This window comes from Populus nigra, chromosome 4 (assembly GCF_951802175.1).
Source record: "Populus nigra chromosome 4, ddPopNigr1.1, whole genome shotgun sequence".
Classification (NCBI taxonomy): Eukaryota; Viridiplantae; Streptophyta; class Magnoliopsida; order Malpighiales; family Salicaceae; genus Populus; species Populus nigra.
This window is the reverse complement of record NC_084855.1, coordinates 4,122,246-4,142,139: the sequence shown is the minus strand read 5'-3', so window position 1 is coordinate 4,142,139 and position 19,894 is coordinate 4,122,246. Positions and strand designations below refer to the sequence as shown.

The window sequence follows — 19,894 nt, the reverse complement described above, 5'->3', positions numbered from 1 at the left end:
AAACAAGTGAAGTGTTGCCATTGCTGGTGAGGTTATGTTAAAATACAATTTTATAATATTTGGTTAGATATAAACCATATTTTTTATGTATATGAGTCCTACTAGAAATTGAGGTTGAACCTTAGTTTCTGAATTTTAGCAAGTAACTGGCCATGCAAGTAAAAATTTCAAAAATTTAAGGATAAAGAATCTTCAATAATAGAGACAAAATAATAATTTGTAAGAAATTAAGTGAAAGTAACAAGATGTTTGATATAAAAGTACATCTATATTTAAAATTTTCAACTCGTACATGTCAGAACTTGTGCAAACAATTATATTGTAAAAGATACATAGATAAGCTTATTTCAGCAATGTTGACAAACAAATTCAAATTCTTTATGCAATGCATCATTTACTTTTTTCTATATAAGGGGGGGTGCTCATATCATATATTCCAATAAAATAATTATCTTCAGAATAAACATCTCAGGTGCATTTGTTACAAGCAAGTGAAACACCTTTGTGGTATTGACAATTATGTGAGAAAATTATTCTTTCCAAGCCTTTGATTGTTTTTTTTTTTACTAAATAATATTTAATTAGATTTATGGTGTTTTATTAACAACTTATCAATTTTTTTTATTTACATGTAATTGAAGATATGGATGATCCTCGGTTTAATATCATTTTTAACAAAGATTTTGATGATGATCATGATAATGTAATGAACCACGTTATAAACCACATTAATTATCCTAATTGTGAAGGTAGTGGTGCCTCAGTTTTTGATGTTGGAGATGACAATGATGGAAACGACGACGACGACAATAATAATGATGATGATGGCAATTACGATGAAAGTGATGATGATGGTGATTTTTTTTTAAAGGAGACAGTTTGATATGAATAAATTAATTATATGCACAGCTGAAGCTACAAACATGTATTATATTAATTATATGCATAAAGAATCATGTATGATTTCATACAATACATGGATGCGTTAGTTAAATGAAGTTTTAAGAGGTCATTGGAAACAATGTGTTAATATGTTAACAATGGACACAATCACTTTGTTGAGTTTGTGTAATGACTTAGAAATACATTATGGCTTAAAACCTTCAAGAAGAATGAGCGTTATTGAAAATGTGGCAATGTTTCTATATATAATAGCAGTAGGGGTGTCAAATAAGAAAGTGCGGGAGAAATTTCAATATTCAGGTGAAACTGTTAGTATATATATAAAATAAGTCCTTAAATCATTATGTTTGTTTGTTGTAAAAGTCATAAAACCAGTAGATCCATAATTTACCAATACCCCAAGAGAAATTGCAATGAATCCAAATGCCACGTTTCAAGGTAATACCTATTTTTTTTAATGTTATTTGAATTAATATCAATTATTTTATTAATGTTTCTAATTACCTACATTGTTTTTTTTCTGTAGGGTTGTGTCGGTGCAATTAATAGCACACATGTTTGTGTTTGCATATCATTTGATAATCAACTATTTACTGTAAGAAAAGGTGTATCGACATAAAATGTCATGGTTACTTGTAGTTTCGACATGCAATTCATGTTTGTGTGAGTATGATGGGAAAACAACTCACACAATACACGTATTTTTCTTAAGACTATTGATAGTAGTAGTGTAAAATTTTCAAAACCATCGGGAGGTTGTGATTTGATATAAATTGAAGAGTTGCTAATTGAAGTTATATAATATTTTTTTTAGTTACTGAAAAAAATTAGCACGTTCTTGTTTACAGGTAAATACCATTTGGTTGATGCCGGATATCCCAATGAATATAGGTATTTAGGTCCCTATAAAGGTGAGAGGTATCGCTTACAAGATTTTAAGCGTCGTGGACAACCAAGTGGTCGAGAAGAAGTGTTTAATCGTGCACACTCATCACCATGTAACATGAGTGAGCATTCTTTTAGAATATGGAAACAAAGGTGGAGATTTTTGTAAAACATGCATGCTTATCCATATAAAATGCAAGTTGAGATTGTATTTGAATTAATGACACTACATAACTATACTAAAAAGAGATCGCAATATGATGTGGTTTTTGCTGAATATGATCGTAATCCCAATTTTATTTTGGATGATTTTTTACCAGATATTGTAGCTCGCTCAGATTGTCAAGGATCGCAGAGGCCTTCACGTATGAGTTTTATACGCAATTGAATTGCAAATAATTTGGTGGGAAAGTAAAAAAACACAACATATAAGGATTATTCATTTCGTTATGCAATTATAATTATAAATCTACAATATTTTGCAATCATATATATATATATATATATATATGTGTGTGTGTGTGTGTGTTTGTGCGCGCGCGCTATTTTAAATTTCACAATCAAACCTTAATATAAAAATTATATTGACTAATCAAATAATTACAAAAATAATTATATTGACTAAAGATATGAAACTACTTTTATTTAATTTCAATTTTAATCAAATAATTAAATTTATTAAACAACCCTTAACTAAAAATATTTTTTATAAAAATATTTTTTAAAAATTACAACCATAAAAATAACTAAAATACCATCGTGCTCCTGCCTTCTCTTTTCTTCTCCCTTCTCTTTTCTTCAATATTTTCTCAACTTGCACTGCCAAAAGATTTTCATTCCAATTAAACAGCTGAGTTCCGTGTGTCTCGTTTCCCTTTTTTCCAATGCAAACGGAGTTGGTCGAAATAAGCAAAACTCCTTCGTGGGATCCACGTGTCATAGGACCCAACATAATTCATTACAAACGTGGCATTATATAATTGGGCCCATTTATTCCCCGAATGTATCTAAAACAAGGAGCTGCAGAATCCATCCACTTTTGCTGACGCTAACATTACGTCACTCACCCCACCACTTTATAAAGTGACACACAAAATGTGTAGCAATCAAGTACACTCAACTCCACGTAACTCCCTTAATCAACCAGTTATTAGTATTTACGCCAACCAAATCACGCCACATCCTCGACAAGGACATTCAGTGCCACTCAGCATGGCAAACTCGTAATTCCAACAATTCCAGATGTCAATTTTCTCATAAAACTATCTAAAGAGCCTATTCTTTTTTTACCCTTTAGATTTTTATAATTATCTCAACAGAGAGTATATTTTGAAGAGCCATGGATTTGCGTCAACGGACGCCAAACAAAATTCAAATACAGCGGAATTGTGTTTTACTATTTCTAATATTAGTAAAAAAAAAACATATTTAATTCCTCTCGTCTCCTTCAATAATTAATAATAATTATTTCTCTGAAGAAGTTCACGACACTCACCACTACGCCCTTCCTTCCCTCTCCAATCATATTCTCTATTTCTCTACACATAAATTCTCTATCTAAAATATTTAATATTTGCTTATTATTTTCCTTTCTAATTTCCCAGCGAGAGAGAAAGCAAATGAAGTAGAAGAGTACAAGAAAGATATATCTATACTTCTAAGAAACTCTCTCTTGATTGTAATTTATTTACTGTGTTTTTAAGTTAAATAATAATAATAATTTGATCGTCAATACAAAAGCTCAATTTGTCTGGAATCTGTCTTCAATGGCCTCTTTTTAACTGCTCTGGTACTCTTTCTTCCTCTCTTCTCTTATCACTTCTTTTAAAATCTTTATTTGTTGAAGGTAATTCGTAGTGTAAGCTTTTTATAGTTTGATCTTTAATTGTTTTATTTTCTTTTTGGTAAGATAGTTAATGGTGCTGTTAGGGGTTTCTCTCTCTCTCTCTCTCTCTTGTTTTTTTGGGCATGCTAAATTTGAGTTTAATTTTTTTTGGCTAATTTTCGGTGTGTGGAGTTTAGGGTTGACTTGAGATTGAGTAAACTGTGAAGTGAACTTTGTGAGCTGCTGCCGACCTGGGTTTTTTTTTTTTTTTTGCGTGTGTTGGTTGCATGATTTTGATTGTACTCAAATTTTGCTCCTTTTGGTGTGGATGGATTTTTTTTCTCAGATCGTTGACTTGGTACCTACTGCTAGTGTTTGTGTTATAATTGTTATTCCGCAGCCGTTTTTAGCCTTTGATAAAGATTTAACATGCGATTGAGATTGTAATTTTGCAGAATTAGAACGTGGGAGAAGGGGAAAAAAGTGGAGATTTTCTGTAACTGATAGGTCTGGAGAACGTGTCTGCATTAGGGTTTAGGGATTAATTTTATTTAATTTTTTTACTGAAAGTATCGGAAATTGTTTGTTGAACTCAATTTAAGTTCTCATCGTTTTTGAACGGTGCTGAATTGATCTTACTTTATTTATATGCATGATGAATTTATGCTCGTGTCTGCCTTTTCAATGGTTTGACTCCGTTTTTTCTGTTTTCTGCTTTAGTGAGAAGTAATCAAATGGAGCAAGATTTGAAGGGCACAATGTCTGGTAAATGTCCTGGTGCATTCCTTGTCTTTTGACTCCTTCCTTTCTTGAAACCCAGTGCGCGCACCCCTTTGTATCTTGTTAGTATATGTGTATGCAGTAAATCGGTAATTTCTCGACTGACCTTATGTTCTGTTTATAGGTCCATCAAAAATTCCAGTTGTTAATAGTAGTAAGAAAGTGGGCACTGGAGCATGGGGGATCCCACTTAGAACTGATGCAAGATTGTTTTCTAGCTCATTGCCTGTCCTTCCACATGAAAAGCGTTTGTCTAAGCTCTTGTTGCTAAGTTATGGATTTACACTCATAACAGATATTTTGATTTCTGAGACTTTTTTTTTTCCTATGCAGTGAACTTTCATGAATCAGAGAATTGTGGTCGATCTATTGATGATAGCTCACCTAACTTGAATAAACTCGACCTTGAAACTGAGGTTACAGATCTATTTGAAGACATTGAACCAAGTGCAATTGGAAATTTGCTTCCTGATGACGACGAACTTCTTTCTGGCATAATGGATGATTTTGATCTTAGTGGGTTGCCTAGTCAAGTGGAGGATTTGGAAGAATGTGATTTCTTTGGTCCTGGAGGGGGGATGGAGTTGGATTTTGAATCCCAAGAAAGCCTTCGTATTGGTATGTCCAAGCTAAACATGTCTGATGGGATTCCTGCAAATGGGGTTGGTCATTATCCTCTTCCAAATGGTGTGGGAACAGTGGCTGGGGAACATCCATATGGGGAGCATCCTTCAAGAACATTATTTGTTCGGAATATCAATAGTAATGTGGAGGACTCTGAATTGAGATCTCTCTTCGAGGTATTTTTATAATTGTCAGAAATGCCAGATATCACTTATCTATACCACAATGATTTTTCAGAATATCAATAGTAATGTGGAGGACTCTGGTTATATATTGTGAATATCGCTATTTGTCATAAATGTCTTCTTCAAGAGCACTGTCGAAGTAATGGAAGGCCTTTAGGTGATAGAATGGTTTCGTTGCAGTGAATCTACTTGCCTGCTTTATTTCACTTTTGAAATTTATTTTTTTAGTATTTTTGAGCAAACTATCCCTCTGGTTTTAAATCAATATAAAATTTGTGGAAGTTGGTGCAACTTGCATCTGTATTTAGCTATTGTGATGAACCTTTTTAATGATCACTAATTATGGTTTGATTGCATTCGTATGATTATATTTAAACTGAAGTCTTGACCTCTTTATTGTATTTGTTGATATTCTGATGGCTGGATGTATGTAGTGTTGCTTTTGTTAAATTGTAAAATAGATATGAAATTTTTTGTTTTGCATTGTACTGCTACTGCTAATTAAATCAATTTAGTTAAATACTCTTCAATGAAGCAAGGGGTCATAGAAGTATAATTAAATAAATGTAGAGTTTTTCTCAATACCTATAGCTTACTCTCAAGCTTTCTCAATTCTTGTAGCAATTTGGGAATATCAGAACATTATACACTGCATGCAAGCATAGAGGCTTTGTGATGATATCTTACTATGATATTCGAGATGCTCGGACTGCAATGCGTGCGCTACAAAATAAGCCGTTAAGGCGGAGGAAACTGGACATTCATTTTTCAATTCCCAAGGTTTAAAGAGAGAGTTTAGATAAATTTGTTCGTTTTTAACATTGTTGATCCCATCAACATCTTTACCAAATTTTATTCCCCTGCCTCATACCAGGATAACCCGTCTGAAAAGGATATAAATCAAGGGACTCTTGTAGTCTTCAATTTGGATGCATCTGTATCAAATGATGATCTTCGCCTAATATTTGGGGCTTATGGAGAGGTCAAAGAGGTATGTGTTAGGATGGTCGATTTGATTTATTTATTACTTGTTTAGAATGATTCTTCTATGTAAGCTTTCAAGACGTTCATTATCTTTATGGGTTGTTATTCCATTACTCAAAATACAGATAAGAGAAACACCACACAAGCGGCACCATAAATTCATTGAATTTTATGATGTTAGAGCTGCAGAGGCAGCTCTGAGAGCATTAAATAAGAGTGACATTGCTGGAAAGCGCATTAAGCTTGAACCTAGCCGCCCCGGTGGAGCCCGTAGAAAGTAAGTATTAGTATGATGTTGCTAATGCATAGCAATTCATGCTTCTGCGTTCTTGTTGGAGTTGATTCTTGCTCATTGTCAAATTGGTTAAATAAATGCAATAGAAAAAAATGTTCATGTGAGAAAGTAGTTTTGATCAATACATGGGGTTCTTATTGTCAATTTTAGATGGACTTGTTTCTTCAACGCTTCCCACAAAAATTGTCCCCAAAGCCTCTTTGTTATGTTAAGCCTATTATTAGGTGCAGTAGGAAACGTGCCCTCTTCCCTCTTTCTGGAAAAGGTTGTTGCAACAATAACTTTGAAAAATGACAGTCATATATATGCTAAATAAACAGTAATGGGAAAGGGCAGAATGATACTTACTTGTGTGGGTATCTCATGACCAGAAAAATCAGCTGGAAATATGTTGTATTGAGCAAAGTTTAGGAATTTGTAGTTGATTTCTAACATTGTGAATGCTATGGATTCCAGTTTTTTGCCTGTAGTAGAAATGGGAGAGTTTCTATTCCATTTCCATCCATGGAACGGAATTAATGAGGATCTTTTTTTTAAGTAAAATGGACAAGATAATTGTTTTTTTTGAAGTCCTAATCGACATTAATAAGAAAAGTTTCTGAAATTCATAGGAAGGCCTTGCAACTTGGAAGCACATTCAGAATATTGATAAAAAACAAGACTATATTGCTAAAGATCCTTGGTTTAAGTAACAATCATCATTCTGTATTGGGTTCATATCTGCAGAGTGGTTGTTACTGTTTTACTTCAATGTTTGCTGGTATTATTCACACCTCATGATTATGGGCTTCAAAATATAAACCGTGTATATTTCTTAAATCTTCTTTCACAGCATGATTTATGTCATATTCACTGATATCCTGAATTTGAGTCTCCTTTATCTACAGCATGATGCAGCAAATAAGTCAAGAGCTGGAACAAGATGAAGTTCGAAGTTTTCGACATCAAGTAGGCTCACCAGTGGGGAACTCTCCTCCAGGTAAATGATTTCTTAAGTTTCTTTATACTTATCTGAGAACTCAATTATTGTTATGTATTTCCTATCAGCTCCAAGTTCCGGTACTGTTGAAATGCTTTTGGATTATGGGCTGAATCTATGATACTTTCGTGACAGGTGCCTGGCTTGGTAGCCCAGTTGAACACAATCCATTGCATGGTTTTAGCAAGTCCCCAGGTCTTGGAACTTTAAGCCCTGTAAATGGAAATAATTTGCCTGGCTTGGCTTCAATTCTCCCCCCTCATGTCTCTAACCCTGCAAAGATTGCCCCAATTGGCAAGGACCATGGAAGGGCTAACCATGCAAACCAGATGGTTACCAACTCTGGATCAATGCAAGGAGCACCCTATCAACATTCTTGTTCATTCACCGACCAGAAATTGAGCACCAGTCCTGTTCCAACATCAAATTCATCTGGTATAGGCACATTGACTGGTCCTCAGTTTCTCTGGGGAAGTTCTGCTGCATGGCCGACATCATCTGTTGGAAATGCATTTCCATCACGTGGGCAAGGACAGGGTTTTCCATACACCAGTAGGCATGGATCTCTTCTTGGTTCACATCACCATCACGTTGGATCTGCTCCATCTGGTCTTCCTCTTGATAGGCATTTTGGCTTCTTCCCGGAATCACCAGAAACATCTTTCATGAACCAAGTTGCACTGGGGGGCATGGGTTTAAATCGCAACACTGGAAATTATATGATGAACATGGGTGGCCGTGCAGCTGTGGGTGCTGGCATCGGACTTCCAGGTCCCCTGACTGAAAATGGTTCACCTAGTTACCGGGTGATGTCATTGCCTAGGCACAATCCTATGTTTATGGGGGCTGGTTCTTATTCAGGACCAGTGACAATCGGCAACGAGGGATTTGTTGAACGTGTTCGAAGTCGGCGGGTAGAGAATAATGGGAGCCAGATAGATTGCAAGAAGCAGTATCAGCTTGATTTGGAAAAAATCATTAGCGGGGAAGATACTAGGACAACTTTAATGATTAAAAACATCCCTAACAAGTAGAGCACTGCTGAGTGTTTGAAAACAGATGAGATGTTTGGTTTTGACTAAGTTGGCCACTTGGCAATTTCTTATGCTTTTGTTTTCCTTTCTAGGTACACTTCAAAGATGCTGCTGGCTGCTATTGATGAGATTCACCGCGGTACTTATGACTTTCTCTATCTTCCCATTGATTTTAAGGTGATGATATTTCAGAGAACATTCATTTGTTGTTATTGCATAATTTGTTCAAGTTGAATGTGCTGATGGTTTAACTGCTCTGGTTGCAGAATAAATGCAATGTGGGTTATGCCTTCATCAATATGGTGTCTCCCTCACACATCATTTCCTTCTATGAGGTTCGTTCTAGTACCTTAATTGCTGTATTAAAATAATTAAATTATATGTACTTTCATGTCATCTCTGTTGTAAAATCTTAATTAAGGTTGGTTTATCATTAATTGAACGTTGTTGTCATTTTCCTGGTGAATGTTTTGACTCTTAAGCGGTAAAGTATTGTCAAATTGTTTAATTAGGACTGGTGAATCACAAATTCAGGCAATTTTTGGCTTGACTCTTATGCATAAAAATGAACGCAGGCATTTAATGGGAAGAGGTGGGAGAAGTTTAATAGTGAAAAAGTTGCTTCACTGGCATATGCTCGAATTCAGGGCAAGGGTGCCCTCGTGACACACTTTCAGAATTCAAGCTTAATGAATGAAGATAAGCGATGCCGCCCAATTCTCTTCCACTCCGAGGGCCAAGAGGCTGCTGATCAGGTAAAAAGTTGTAGTTAACTTATGCTTGTGATAAGAAAAGTACTGAGTGATTATTCTGTCAACCAGTTGGAATGTTATTCAAAATACTATCTTTGAACTTATTGTAGATATAATGCATACTTTGTTTAAAATAAGAAATCAAGGAGGAAAATGATGGACGCCATTTTGACAATAGCTAGTTATTTTATATCTGACCAAATTAAGGGTTAGAAAACTTTACACCATTTGTTTTTCTTTTCTTTCTTTTTTCGATGAATTATTACTCCATTTTCTATTCGCTGACCTTATTTTTCATGGATCCTCCAGGAACCTTTCCTATCTGGTAATTTAAACATTTGTATCCGTCAGCCTGATGGATCTTATTTTGGGGATTCGTTTGACAGCCCAGAGGACAGTCTGGATGAGAAAGCGGAGAAGAATTAACAGCCTAAACTTGCTCTTGGCCTTGAATGGTGGTCAGGAGTGCTAACCATTGTGTAGGCATTTTGAATGTATAAATTTGGAAGAGAAACTAAAGAGTGGGTACGATATTGGTTGAGTGATGAGCAGTCTCCACTTTTGCGCCATGGATACTGCATAATATCTCACAGTTGGCAGAGGGCATTTTGTTCAGATGTAGAGCAACGCATTTGTGTTATTTAACCAAGGGTGAGAATAAGGCATAACATATTTTGCTGAGAAGTGAAGTGTCCACCATGAAGGCATTTCTCACTGATCTGTACATGGGAACTCCTGTTGAGTTTTTGTACCAGGTTCTGGAGTCCGTTTGCAAATATGTCAAAACATGTTTTTATGCACATATGTTAATTGGATAATCTGGGATTAAGGGCTGTTATAAGTTGTATAGAATGGAAGATGAACAGACCCTGGATCCGATTCATCCTGTCTTGTTATGTTTTCGCCGAAAAAACTCGTCAATGTGTATATGCTTGTACAGTCGTCCAACCCTCTCACCGAGCGTGGGTAATGCTTTTCTTTTAAAAAAATTATCCTTTCAGTTTGCCAATCTGTATTTGATTGCCTTAGGTTCCAATTTACGGATTCAATGCATCCGAAATGATTTATCAGCACGCATCGAGAATCCGTTGCTCCGGGAAGCACCCTCTCATCATGCAAAATCACCAACTCAGGTCCATTAAGAACTGATCATGAAGCACAGATGAAATCTCTAATTACAGAATCATTTTCACGACAGGATACTTATCAATAGTATGGTGTTATACTCACCGAGTTGAGCAAATTTAAGCTCTATTTTTTACTACACAACCGGGCCACCTGTTTCAAGTGGCATAAAAATCATGCTACGGGCTTTCTTCAAAATTTATTACTATCAGATTGTCTTTCAGTTCCCTTAAGCATATAACTGTTCCCACAATACGAAGCCCCCTTGAGTAACTCTCAAGTCATATTTGTAAAGCATCAGCAATGGATCCAGCAAGGCTCAAAACTTCAAATGGAGGCTTATTTGTGATGGCTTTCACAGTGTGTGGGCAGGAATCTGTTATCCAAAAATAAGCAAATGCATTCTCCATGCCTGAAAAAAATGGCACTATCATCATCTGGCTTAAAGTTAAAAGGTTCAGCAGAAATATATACAAGAACAAAACAGAGGAGTATGCCTTATAACACGCAGGCCTTTACCATTATCTTTGTGAGTAAATCGCTCCCAGGAACGCTTAGGAAACACCCCGTGGGTGACATATGCACTGACTTTTGCTGCCCCATGAGCTGCCAATACTTTCTGAAGAACAAAGAGGCAAGGATAAAGAGCTAATTTGCCAGAGTTTCACAATTGTAGCAGATATTCAATGTGAATAAACTTGACCAACTGGTTATACACAGATGCATGTGTTATATATAGATTGCTTATTAAAGATAGATGGACCCAATTCCTATACACAATTTATCTGCAAAAAATAGGTGATTCCTCCTTTTTTATTTTAAACAAAATAAGGTGGTATGTAAACAAACTCAATGGTGGCCAAGGCTTAAACTGATGGCCATACTCATAACTCTTGCCGATCTCCTATATGATAATGGTAATTAACAGTCATAAAAGTTTAATCATAAGCAAAACAAGGCAGGACCCTCCCTCAAACCAATGAACTATAAACAAACGAACTAGTTTATGTTACATGGGTTTTTTCTTGAAAAATATCAGCAAAAAACAGTTACAATTAAGTTAATTCCTGCAATAAATGGAAATTTATTAACTTTTATTCCCACAATTGAGCCTGATGTTTGTTTCCAAAATTTGGATCAAATGCTCTTCAGGATATCATAAAAATGAAGTTCAAATCTGAAGCATATAATTTATAAGCCAACAAAATTTAAAGTTTGAGAAAAGAGCAAGGTGGAAAATTGGGAATGTTATACAAACCACAACTTATATAGATGACAAAGGAAGTGTTAACAGAGATATACAAAATATGTGGGTCACCTATGTTAACAAAAGAAGTCAGCTTGAAATTGGTAAGAATTTGAATTCTTAAATCAGGATACAGTGATTGAAAATGAAAGAAAGGTATGTAGAACAGAATGAACAAAAGAAAGAAAGCAAAGAACTGAGTAGAAAAGGATTGCAAGCCTTAAACAAATGAGAAATATTTTTTTCCCAACGAAGTAGAAAAGGAATTGAAGGCCTTAAAAGAAGCGAGAAGTGATCTTTTCCAACTTTTAATTGAAAGATTTAGAAGAGCAAATGATTAGGAAAAATAGGGTTTGCTGGAAAACAAGTACCTGGCACTCAATAAGGGTGCCTCCAGATTGTACCAAATCATCAACGATAACCACATGGCAGCCAGCAGGATTTCCCTCCTTTATTCTAACTATCCTCTTATCACCTTCACGAACCTTCGCACATACCACCTGAAATTCATGCTCCAACAACATTAATTACCCATACAACATGTAAACTGGTGCATGATATCATTCAGTCCATTTGAGAGAAATTAAACCAACCATAGGAAAATGATCCAACAGCTTGTGGAATCGCTTCCAGGCTCCATCATCCGGAAAAGCAACAACAATCTGAAATTAAAATTGGCGAACACAATCAGTGGCAAGCAAGATATCCTATTGAGCTACAAAATTCTTCAAAGAGGCAATAGATTTATAGTCACGGCAATGACAAAAAAATCATCACAATGATCAGAAACAAGACCATATTTCACAGAGGTGATCAGCATTCTGGTACTACGAACCTTATCAGATTCAGGAAGTTGGTGAAGACGTTGCTTTAACAGAGGAATCCCAGTAACAAATAAAGGCAAAACATGGTCCCCAAAATAGAATCTTTCCTGCACAAGGAAGATAGATAAACAAACTATTACCTTCTTACTTGAGACCAAAGAAAAAAAAAATAGTTGAGAAATGCTCAAAGGGTATAGATTAGAAGAGGAGAATGAGAACCATGCTGTTTTTGAGATGCTCAGTGAACTGAATATGATAAGAGGTTAAATTTTGGTAGATGACAAAAAAAAAGAGAAAAAAAAGAGAAAAGGAAACCCCTGGAGAATAAATTTAACTATGGTTCAAAGAGAAAAACAACTTGAGGCATGCCTGGCAGCTCAAATGTTACAGAAAGACTAGTGATGAAGCCTGCTATTAATAATAGTAATTCATAACAAAGAACATATGATATGCCATTCGATAAGATATTTTCAATGCAACAAGGTGAAACATATATACTTATTTATTGTGGGTTCACTTGTGGAGCAAGAGTGAAACAACCTGCAGTGCGTGTATGTCATAGATGACTAAACTAGTGGGGCCACCTCTTGAAATGGGAATATTCGACAATATCCTAGCCATGGTAAATGCAGTTGCAACATCCCCTTCTTCTTCCATTCGTTCAAAGGAGCCAGTTGGAAAGAAAGGCAACACCAACGAGAAGGAGGCAACAAACAGGCGCGGCAGTGCATAAATGACGGAAAGCTGTTCGAAGATAACTCCTGGAGAACTAAAAGATGCAAGGAAGGCGACATGTTGACCTCGCAAATTTTCAGCATTGTTTATAAAAAGATTAGGAAATCCATCATCGAAATTCCTGATAACAACAAAGAATCATGAAGTTTTTCCGCTTAAATAACATTCAACCACAAGATAATGCAATAAACCGAACACCACAAACTCAAGGTCACTTGCCACTCAATCAAAGACTTGTTTGAATGGGATATGAAAACTGAACAATAAGTTAAGGGAAATATTCAAACAGAATAGATAGAATGACTCACATTCAGGAACTAAATTTCTTAACAGATAAATTCAGAAGTAATATTTCCAGCAGTCCCCCGGAACACTAAAAAAAACTTATAATTCCACAGTATCAGATAATGTTGTAATATTTTTCATAATGGTTGTGAATTTATACAGTAAACTCTCTATTTCCAGAACTGTAAAAGAGAATTTATTTATGACAAAACAAATTCCATATCCACTCGAACACTTCAAGAAAAGGGGGTATTCTTTATCAGGGAACAAAGAAAAATGACTAAAACAGCAAATACCCACATCATATTCATGGATGAAGAACGAAAATAAAAGTAAAGAAAGAAGAAAGAACAGAACATAATGAATATGAGCAGTACGAGAGGGAAAGGGAGATAGGGAGGGACCTCCAGTTGATGGATTGGAGTGTGATGAGTTCAGAGTGAGCGGCAACATTACGGGCAAGCTCTTCGGATTCCACGCAGTAAAACAGATGCACTTGCTTCTGTTTCTGCTGTTGTTGTTGTGTCTCTACTTTGTCCACCTCCATTTTCTCTGCTCTCTGTTTTTCTTTTTCCACTGTACTGCCCCTTCTCTCACCTTTTCCACTGCACTGCCCCCTCTCTCACTCCCCCTGCCTCCAACACCGCTCTTTCTTTGTGACCTGTAACACGGGGCGCCGTACTAGGTTTCTAGGGGTCTGTTTGGGTACTTTACACGCGTGGCCAGCAAAGGTTTATAATTTCAATTGTACTAACTAATTATTTTTAAAACGGGGACTTACTTCATTGGTGGGGGTATTTTCTAGTAATTGTGAATAGAGAAAACAATTAAAAAAATAGAAAAAAAATAAAAATATTCCAATATATTAGAAAAATATATATATAGTGGAATTGGAGAATTATTATCACTCATTATGTTTGAAGAGTGAGAATATACGTTTACATATTCTAGGGAGGAAATTAGTTTAATTTGTTTTTATATTTTATATTTTATATTTTAGAGTTAGTTTTTGATATATTCTTCAAAGTTTAATAATTCCTAATTTGTGTTTATATTTCATGACATTTTTAAATCTATTATTGTTGTAATATATTATTGTAGTAGATGTTTTTATTCTTATTAACAAAAAAAAATAAAAATTTTATTTTATTACCTTACCAACAACTCAAATTAAAAAATAAAATTCTATAAGATGGGCTTTGTGAGGGAATCCATTCCAACGAAAATGCTTTGGATTTTTTAAAACGGAAGAGGTGTTGTAAGGCGAGAAGGAAAGCAGCATAATCTATTTCTCATACAGGCTATTCTACCCCTGTAGCCAAACACTTCTTGAAAGAATATCATAAGATGGGCATCCGCCGCGTCAATATTCTTCTGGAGGCTGATTACCCTGCCGTTTCGATTGGTGGGTTCCCGTACTTAAAGCGGCGAGATTCTCCCCCGCGGAGTTGACCTTTTTTTAAAAAAATAAAAATAAAAATAAAGCTAACTATACCGAAAAAATGATTCCCACCCCTAAGAGTCCTGAATCGTGCCTTTTATTTTCTGGGCTCCTGACCGGCTCTGTATATAATATTTTGCAGCACTTGAATATTATTTATCATACACTGCAGATATTATGGAGTGTTATTAAACTCGCCGTTCTCGCGGGTTAACAGGATAATCTTGTTATCTAGTTCAATAATGATGTTTCAAGATTCAAGAGGTTTAGAAATAAGATGTTTTTATGTTTGAATATTGGTTTTAAAATATTTTTATAAATAGACAAATAAATACCCTCAAAATCTTTTAAATAAGAAAAAAAATTAGTTTTTTTCATTAAATATATTAAAGAGCATTAAATCCCCAAAACAATGTTGTTTATTCTTGTCCATTTAATGAATGCTTCATATGACAAAATTGTGTCATATATATATATATATATATATATATATGTTGAGAATGAAAAAATCATAAAGCCTTTACCTGGATAATTTATTATACCAATGTCTATTTGTTTTAAAAAAACGGGCGGGGAATCATTTTATTATTATAGTATTTCTTACATAAATATTAATAAGATAAAAATATAATAAGTCATTAAAACTTGTATACATTTAAGAGTGCAAATTTAATAAGGTCTAGACAAAATTAATTAGGTTTGATAAAAAAAATAAAAAACCTAAAGAGAATAAGTATCAGGTCCAGGCCATAAGGCAGGGTCTATAGACTCTATACATGTATTTTATGGTTGGGTTAAGATGTAATGGCTAAGCCTATGAGTCTCAAGCAAGTGCCTGGTGCGGGGCACGAGGAGCCAAGCATGGTATAATGGAGCCAAGCTAAGTGGCACTAGATGTTGGGGCCATCTTCGTGCTTGGGCCCTAATTATTTTCTAAATTCCCTTTGGGGCTAGCTTATTGTAAGAAAAAATAGACTTTGATCTACAAAAAATTGTTTTAGAAATACTAATAAATCCTAGCAAGTTTTAAATTAAATCATATTAAAATTTACATGATATAAGTCGATTGTCTCGAAAAATCAACTCATAATCTAGTTAAGATCTAGTTTAACTCTAATTTTTTTTTAAAACAAAGTGGTTTTTTTTAAAAAAATAAAATGATATTATTTTAAATTAATAAATTGATTCAAATTAATTCAGGTTAACCATTTATTTTATAATTATAACATTAAATTAAGCAAAGTTCAATAACTTTGATACATTACACTTCTATGCTGCGTTTTGCACGTTGAATGAACACATGTTGATTTTTTTGGTAATAAATTGACATTATGCATCTGAAATAAAATCGGCTGGTAAGCTATTATTACCGGGAAATAGGGTTTTTGAAAAGGAATCTGTAGACAAAAAAATAAAAATCATATAATTATATTTCGTTTTGGGACGTAGGATAGAGATGTTAATTCCACGAGAAAATCAACTGTGTCCTCGATCTAGATGAGTGTGAGGATTGGATCAACCACCATTTGATTTAAGATAGATAATTGCATGCCCAAACGTCGAACTGAAACTTTGCCGAATTTTCTTCCAATCGAGAGAACTCACGGACGACATTTTCTATCCTAAATCCTTGAATACGAGGAACACGCACGACATTTTTCTTCTTGGTTCGTCCCTCTTATGGTTAATTGCTATATAAAATTGAAACCTAAGAAACAACGTAGTCAAATGTTTAAATTATCAGGTAACCAGATTAGCTAAACAACCTTACATTTAATCAATTAAAATATATGAATCATTCTACTATCTAGCTCAAAATGAGTGAATTATTTCGAATGTGGCAGCGCTAGCTGGTTGTAACATGGATGGCACCCTGTTGAACTCCAGCAATGATAATGAGTACTCACTGCCCAAATTTGAAGATAGGCAAAAATAAGACTGGCGGCGCATTCCACCGGCGTGCAGCATGCATCACCGTCAAAAGGCGTCGAGAATCCTGGTAGTACGTATCAATTTTTTTTTATTCGAAATAATGAGACAGCAGATCAATTCGAGAAAAAGAAGAAGCACCCGTCCATTTCCCCACGATTCAAACTGATCTGATTTAAAGATGAATAAAAAAATAAAAAAATTAATTAAATCAAGAAAATTAAAAAATAAATAATTGAATAAATCGAATCGTGAAAAAAACTAACTAGAATTTTTAAAAAACTGATTGGTTTGATTTTATAAATCTGAAACTGAAAAAATCAAACCGAAAAAACTGAGTCAAACTAAAAAACTAGTTTAAACTGTTTATGTTTTTTTTTTTTTTTTATAATAAGACTGTTTTAAACTGTAATGTTCTCGAGCTGAGTGAATTTCACTGTATTGCACGCATGAATCACTAATTAATTCGGTGAATTTTACTTCACTTGCTATCATCCCTCGCCGAACCATGTGCTATGCAACCTACAGCACTGTTTCTCACACCAATTGCCACCACACTTCCTTGAAAAGATGCATGAACCAATTTGAAAACAGTTAGTTTGCGTTTATCATTTTTTTTCCATATTTGTTTTGTAACATATGCCAGGAATGACAAACACCAGCGACGGAAGAGCAAAATAGCGGTGACAGTAGTTTTTCTAGTGGTCTAGATTAGAGTCGAGTCCGAGCCAGCCAAACATTGAAGTTAGATGAATTAAGAGTACTATACCACTAATGATGAGAATTGCATGGCCTTACCTACCATGTCAACCAAAAAAAGTTGAAGAAAATTCTATGTTCATATAGATTCTAACAAATTAAATCACGCAATGAAATATGCCCAATTCGCCCTGTAATGCATGGCCGGCACCTAACAAACAATGCATGTTACCCTTGCAGATGGGTTTTCAAAGAACCTCGGAAACTGGCACAATTTTAAAAGAAAACTTTCATAATTACATTACTGGTGAAATACTGATTAGTTCTCAACAACTTTGTTTGGTTTTATCATCTGTTTAAGAGTGTTGTTTATAGGCGTTGTAAAGATTATTTTTAAGATATCTTTTTATATAAAAATAATATATATTTTTTATTTTTTAAATATTATTTTTCATATTAGCATGTTAAAATAATTTAAAAATATATAATTTTTTAAAAACACAGTTGGACCGCAATAACAAATATAATTAAAGTTCTTCTACAAACAAAGATCCCGCATTAAAGTCTAATACATCAATAGCATGCTTGAGAGTGTAGCATAAATTATATTTTAATGTGTTTTTTATATAAATATATATAAAAATATTTTTTTATTTTTTAAATAAACACATAAAAAAATCTAAAATCATTAAAAAATTTAATTTAAAATTAAAAAAAATATATTTTTAAAAGCATGGTTTGAATATAATATCTTATGATGCCTAATACTTGTCAAGGACATCTCAATTCTTGTGTTCCTAGACAACCATCAACAAGTTATGATAACAACGATCAATTTTGTTGGAAATCAATCAAAAGTAATGGCTATGATCATATCAATTTTCCTCTGGGTCCTTCAGATTGGCTTAGTACGACAACTAACAATGAGCATTGGATAAATGACATTTACCAACATAAGCCAGTGGCTAACGTGGCTGAAATTTACTCGGGAGTTTTGACCCTTCCAATTTTAAATTAGTTACAATGATCAGATGGTAAGGGTCATCTAACTCGAGATTGTTCGTCAGGATTAAAATGGACTGTGGAAATCTAAATCTACTCATGAAGGCCCCCCCGATTCCAATCTCCAGGCTGTTGACAGACTCAAGGACCGGTAAGGAACTCCCTCGAAAAGTGGACCATTTCAATGCTAAATGAAAATAGTTGGAGAGAGCAAAATTTCAAACAAAGCATAGAATTTAGCCATGGAAGGGAACTTTCAGAGCAGAAAAATATTAATAAAGAAAAACAGAACTAAAGAAGAGAACAGGAGGGAGAAAGGAAAGAAAACCTTAAAAATATAAAAGCAATTATCATTGCAATTAATGCAAAGTGCTGTGGTAACAGAAACCAAAGGCTGTGGTCAACATCCCCTGACAAATTTTGTTACTGGTTTCTCGTATTTGTGTGTTTAGAATCGGGGTGGAGATCTTGTTTTTTAAATTTTATTCCTTTTATTTTAAATTAGTTTTTTATTGTTATTTCATTATTTTAATGTATTAATATTAAAAATATTTTTTTAAAATAAAAAATACTTTAAAAATAAAATTTCACCGCGATTTCAAATAGCTATGTAAACTGGGCGAGGTAGAGTTCATTTCTTATATTTTTTAAGCTGACCCGAATTAATTGGAAGACGACAGCGCAAATGTCTGCATCAATGCAGTTTCAATGAGAGCATGCAGCAGAGATGTTTTATCTCATCAACAAGTTAAAAGTCTAACCTAAATTTTGGCGTTTTGACAGACTAATCAATGCCCTGCGGCCAAAAGTGTCAGCGGCGCACTGGTAGGCTACAGCGGACCCATACTTCAAAAAAGCTCTTAACTTTAATCTTCCAAAAATAGCATAGTAATTTAATTTGTGCATAATGATCTTCTCAGGACAAAAGATTTAACATTCCAACCCCTCATGATCATCCAGTTTCTTGGGATCCATGCCTTGCATCCGAATGATTTTTCTTCCAATGACTGAAGAATTTACAGGTCCATGTGGTGGCGGCTGATCAACGTTCTTAAAATTTGGAAATTTTAATGAAAGCAGATATTTACTACATTTTTACAGTTTGAGGAAGCATGGCAGGGACGGGAGGCAATGGTGGTTTTATCTTTGGAGCACATGCATGGGAGTTTCCCCACTTTCCATGCTATACTGATATGCGTGCTTGGTTTCAAATCCTCTGCACTTTCAATGAATGAATGAAAAGATAAATGCAAAACTGTATATATTCGTGAAAGAGCTCGGGCATGCTTAGGAGTGTGTTAAACGATATGTTTTATATTTATAAATATATTAAAATAACATATTTATAAAACTTGAACTTTT

The 19,894-nt window shown here is 34.4% G+C and overlaps 2 protein-coding genes across 4 annotated transcripts; one reads left to right on the top strand and one right to left on the bottom strand.

Moving 5' to 3' along the window:
- The first annotated feature begins 3,234 nt into the window (after positions 1-3,234).
- LOC133691127 (protein MEI2-like 2) lies at positions 3,235-10,255 on the top strand. 3 transcript variants are annotated; one of them, XM_062111470.1, is made up of 14 exons: positions 3,236-3,577; positions 4,069-4,120; positions 4,334-4,378; positions 4,518-4,640; positions 4,727-5,193; positions 5,824-5,982; positions 6,077-6,193; positions 6,312-6,463; positions 7,369-7,460; positions 7,596-8,490; positions 8,587-8,671; positions 8,761-8,829; positions 9,070-9,249; positions 9,556-10,255. In XM_062111470.1, the coding sequence occupies exons 3-14, from the start codon at positions 4,348-4,350 to the stop codon at positions 9,670-9,672; spliced, it is 2,487 nt and encodes an 828-aa protein (XP_061967454.1). In that variant the 5' UTR covers positions 3,236-3,577; positions 4,069-4,120; positions 4,334-4,347; the 3' UTR covers positions 9,673-10,255. The 3 variants fall into 3 exon arrangements, 2 of the variants coding, with proteins under 2 accessions (XP_061967454.1, XP_061967453.1); XM_062111469.1 differs by lacking the exon at positions 4,069-4,120; XR_009841611.1 differs by lacking the exons at positions 4,069-4,120; positions 9,556-10,255 and having other exon boundaries at positions 3,235-3,577; positions 8,587-8,633; positions 9,070-9,132.
- Positions 10,256-10,357: 102 nt separating this feature from the next.
- Positions 10,358-14,179, bottom strand: LOC133691128 (ribose-phosphate pyrophosphokinase 4). Its single transcript, XM_062111471.1, has 7 exons — positions 13,866-14,179; positions 12,982-13,297; positions 12,453-12,548; positions 12,211-12,279; positions 11,989-12,117; positions 10,891-10,990; positions 10,358-10,783 (listed from the first exon to the last, which is right to left on the bottom strand). The coding sequence occupies exons 1-7, from the start codon at positions 14,006-14,008 to the stop codon at positions 10,653-10,655; spliced, it is 984 nt and encodes a 327-aa protein (XP_061967455.1). The 5' UTR covers positions 14,009-14,179; the 3' UTR covers positions 10,358-10,652.
- Between the last annotated feature and the right edge of the window lie 5,715 nt (positions 14,180-19,894).

Bases quoted from the DNA above. Each gene is read 5' to 3' on its own strand.
- LOC133691127 (XM_062111469.1), top strand. From the start codon at position 4,348: ATGGAGCAAGATTTGAAGGGCACAATGTCTG. The intron at 7,461-7,595 runs GTAAATGATTTC...CTTTCGTGACAG, and splicing joins AGTGGGGAACTCTCCTCCAG to GTGCCTGGCTTGGTAGCCCA. The intron at 8,491-8,586 runs GTAGAGCACTGC...TTTCCTTTCTAG, and splicing joins ATTAAAAACATCCCTAACAA to GTACACTTCAAAGATGCTGC.
- LOC133691128 (XM_062111471.1), bottom strand. From the start codon at position 14,008: ATGGAGGTGGACAAAGTAGAGACACAACAACAACAGCAGAAACAGAAG. The intron at 13,298-13,865 runs GTCCCTCCCTAT...TGTTGTTATCAG, and splicing joins CTCCAATCCATCAACTGGAG to GAATTTCGATGATGGATTTC. The intron at 10,991-11,988 runs GTACTTGTTTTC...TTTGTTCTTCAG, and splicing joins GCACCCTTATTGAGTGCCAG to AAAGTATTGGCAGCTCATGG.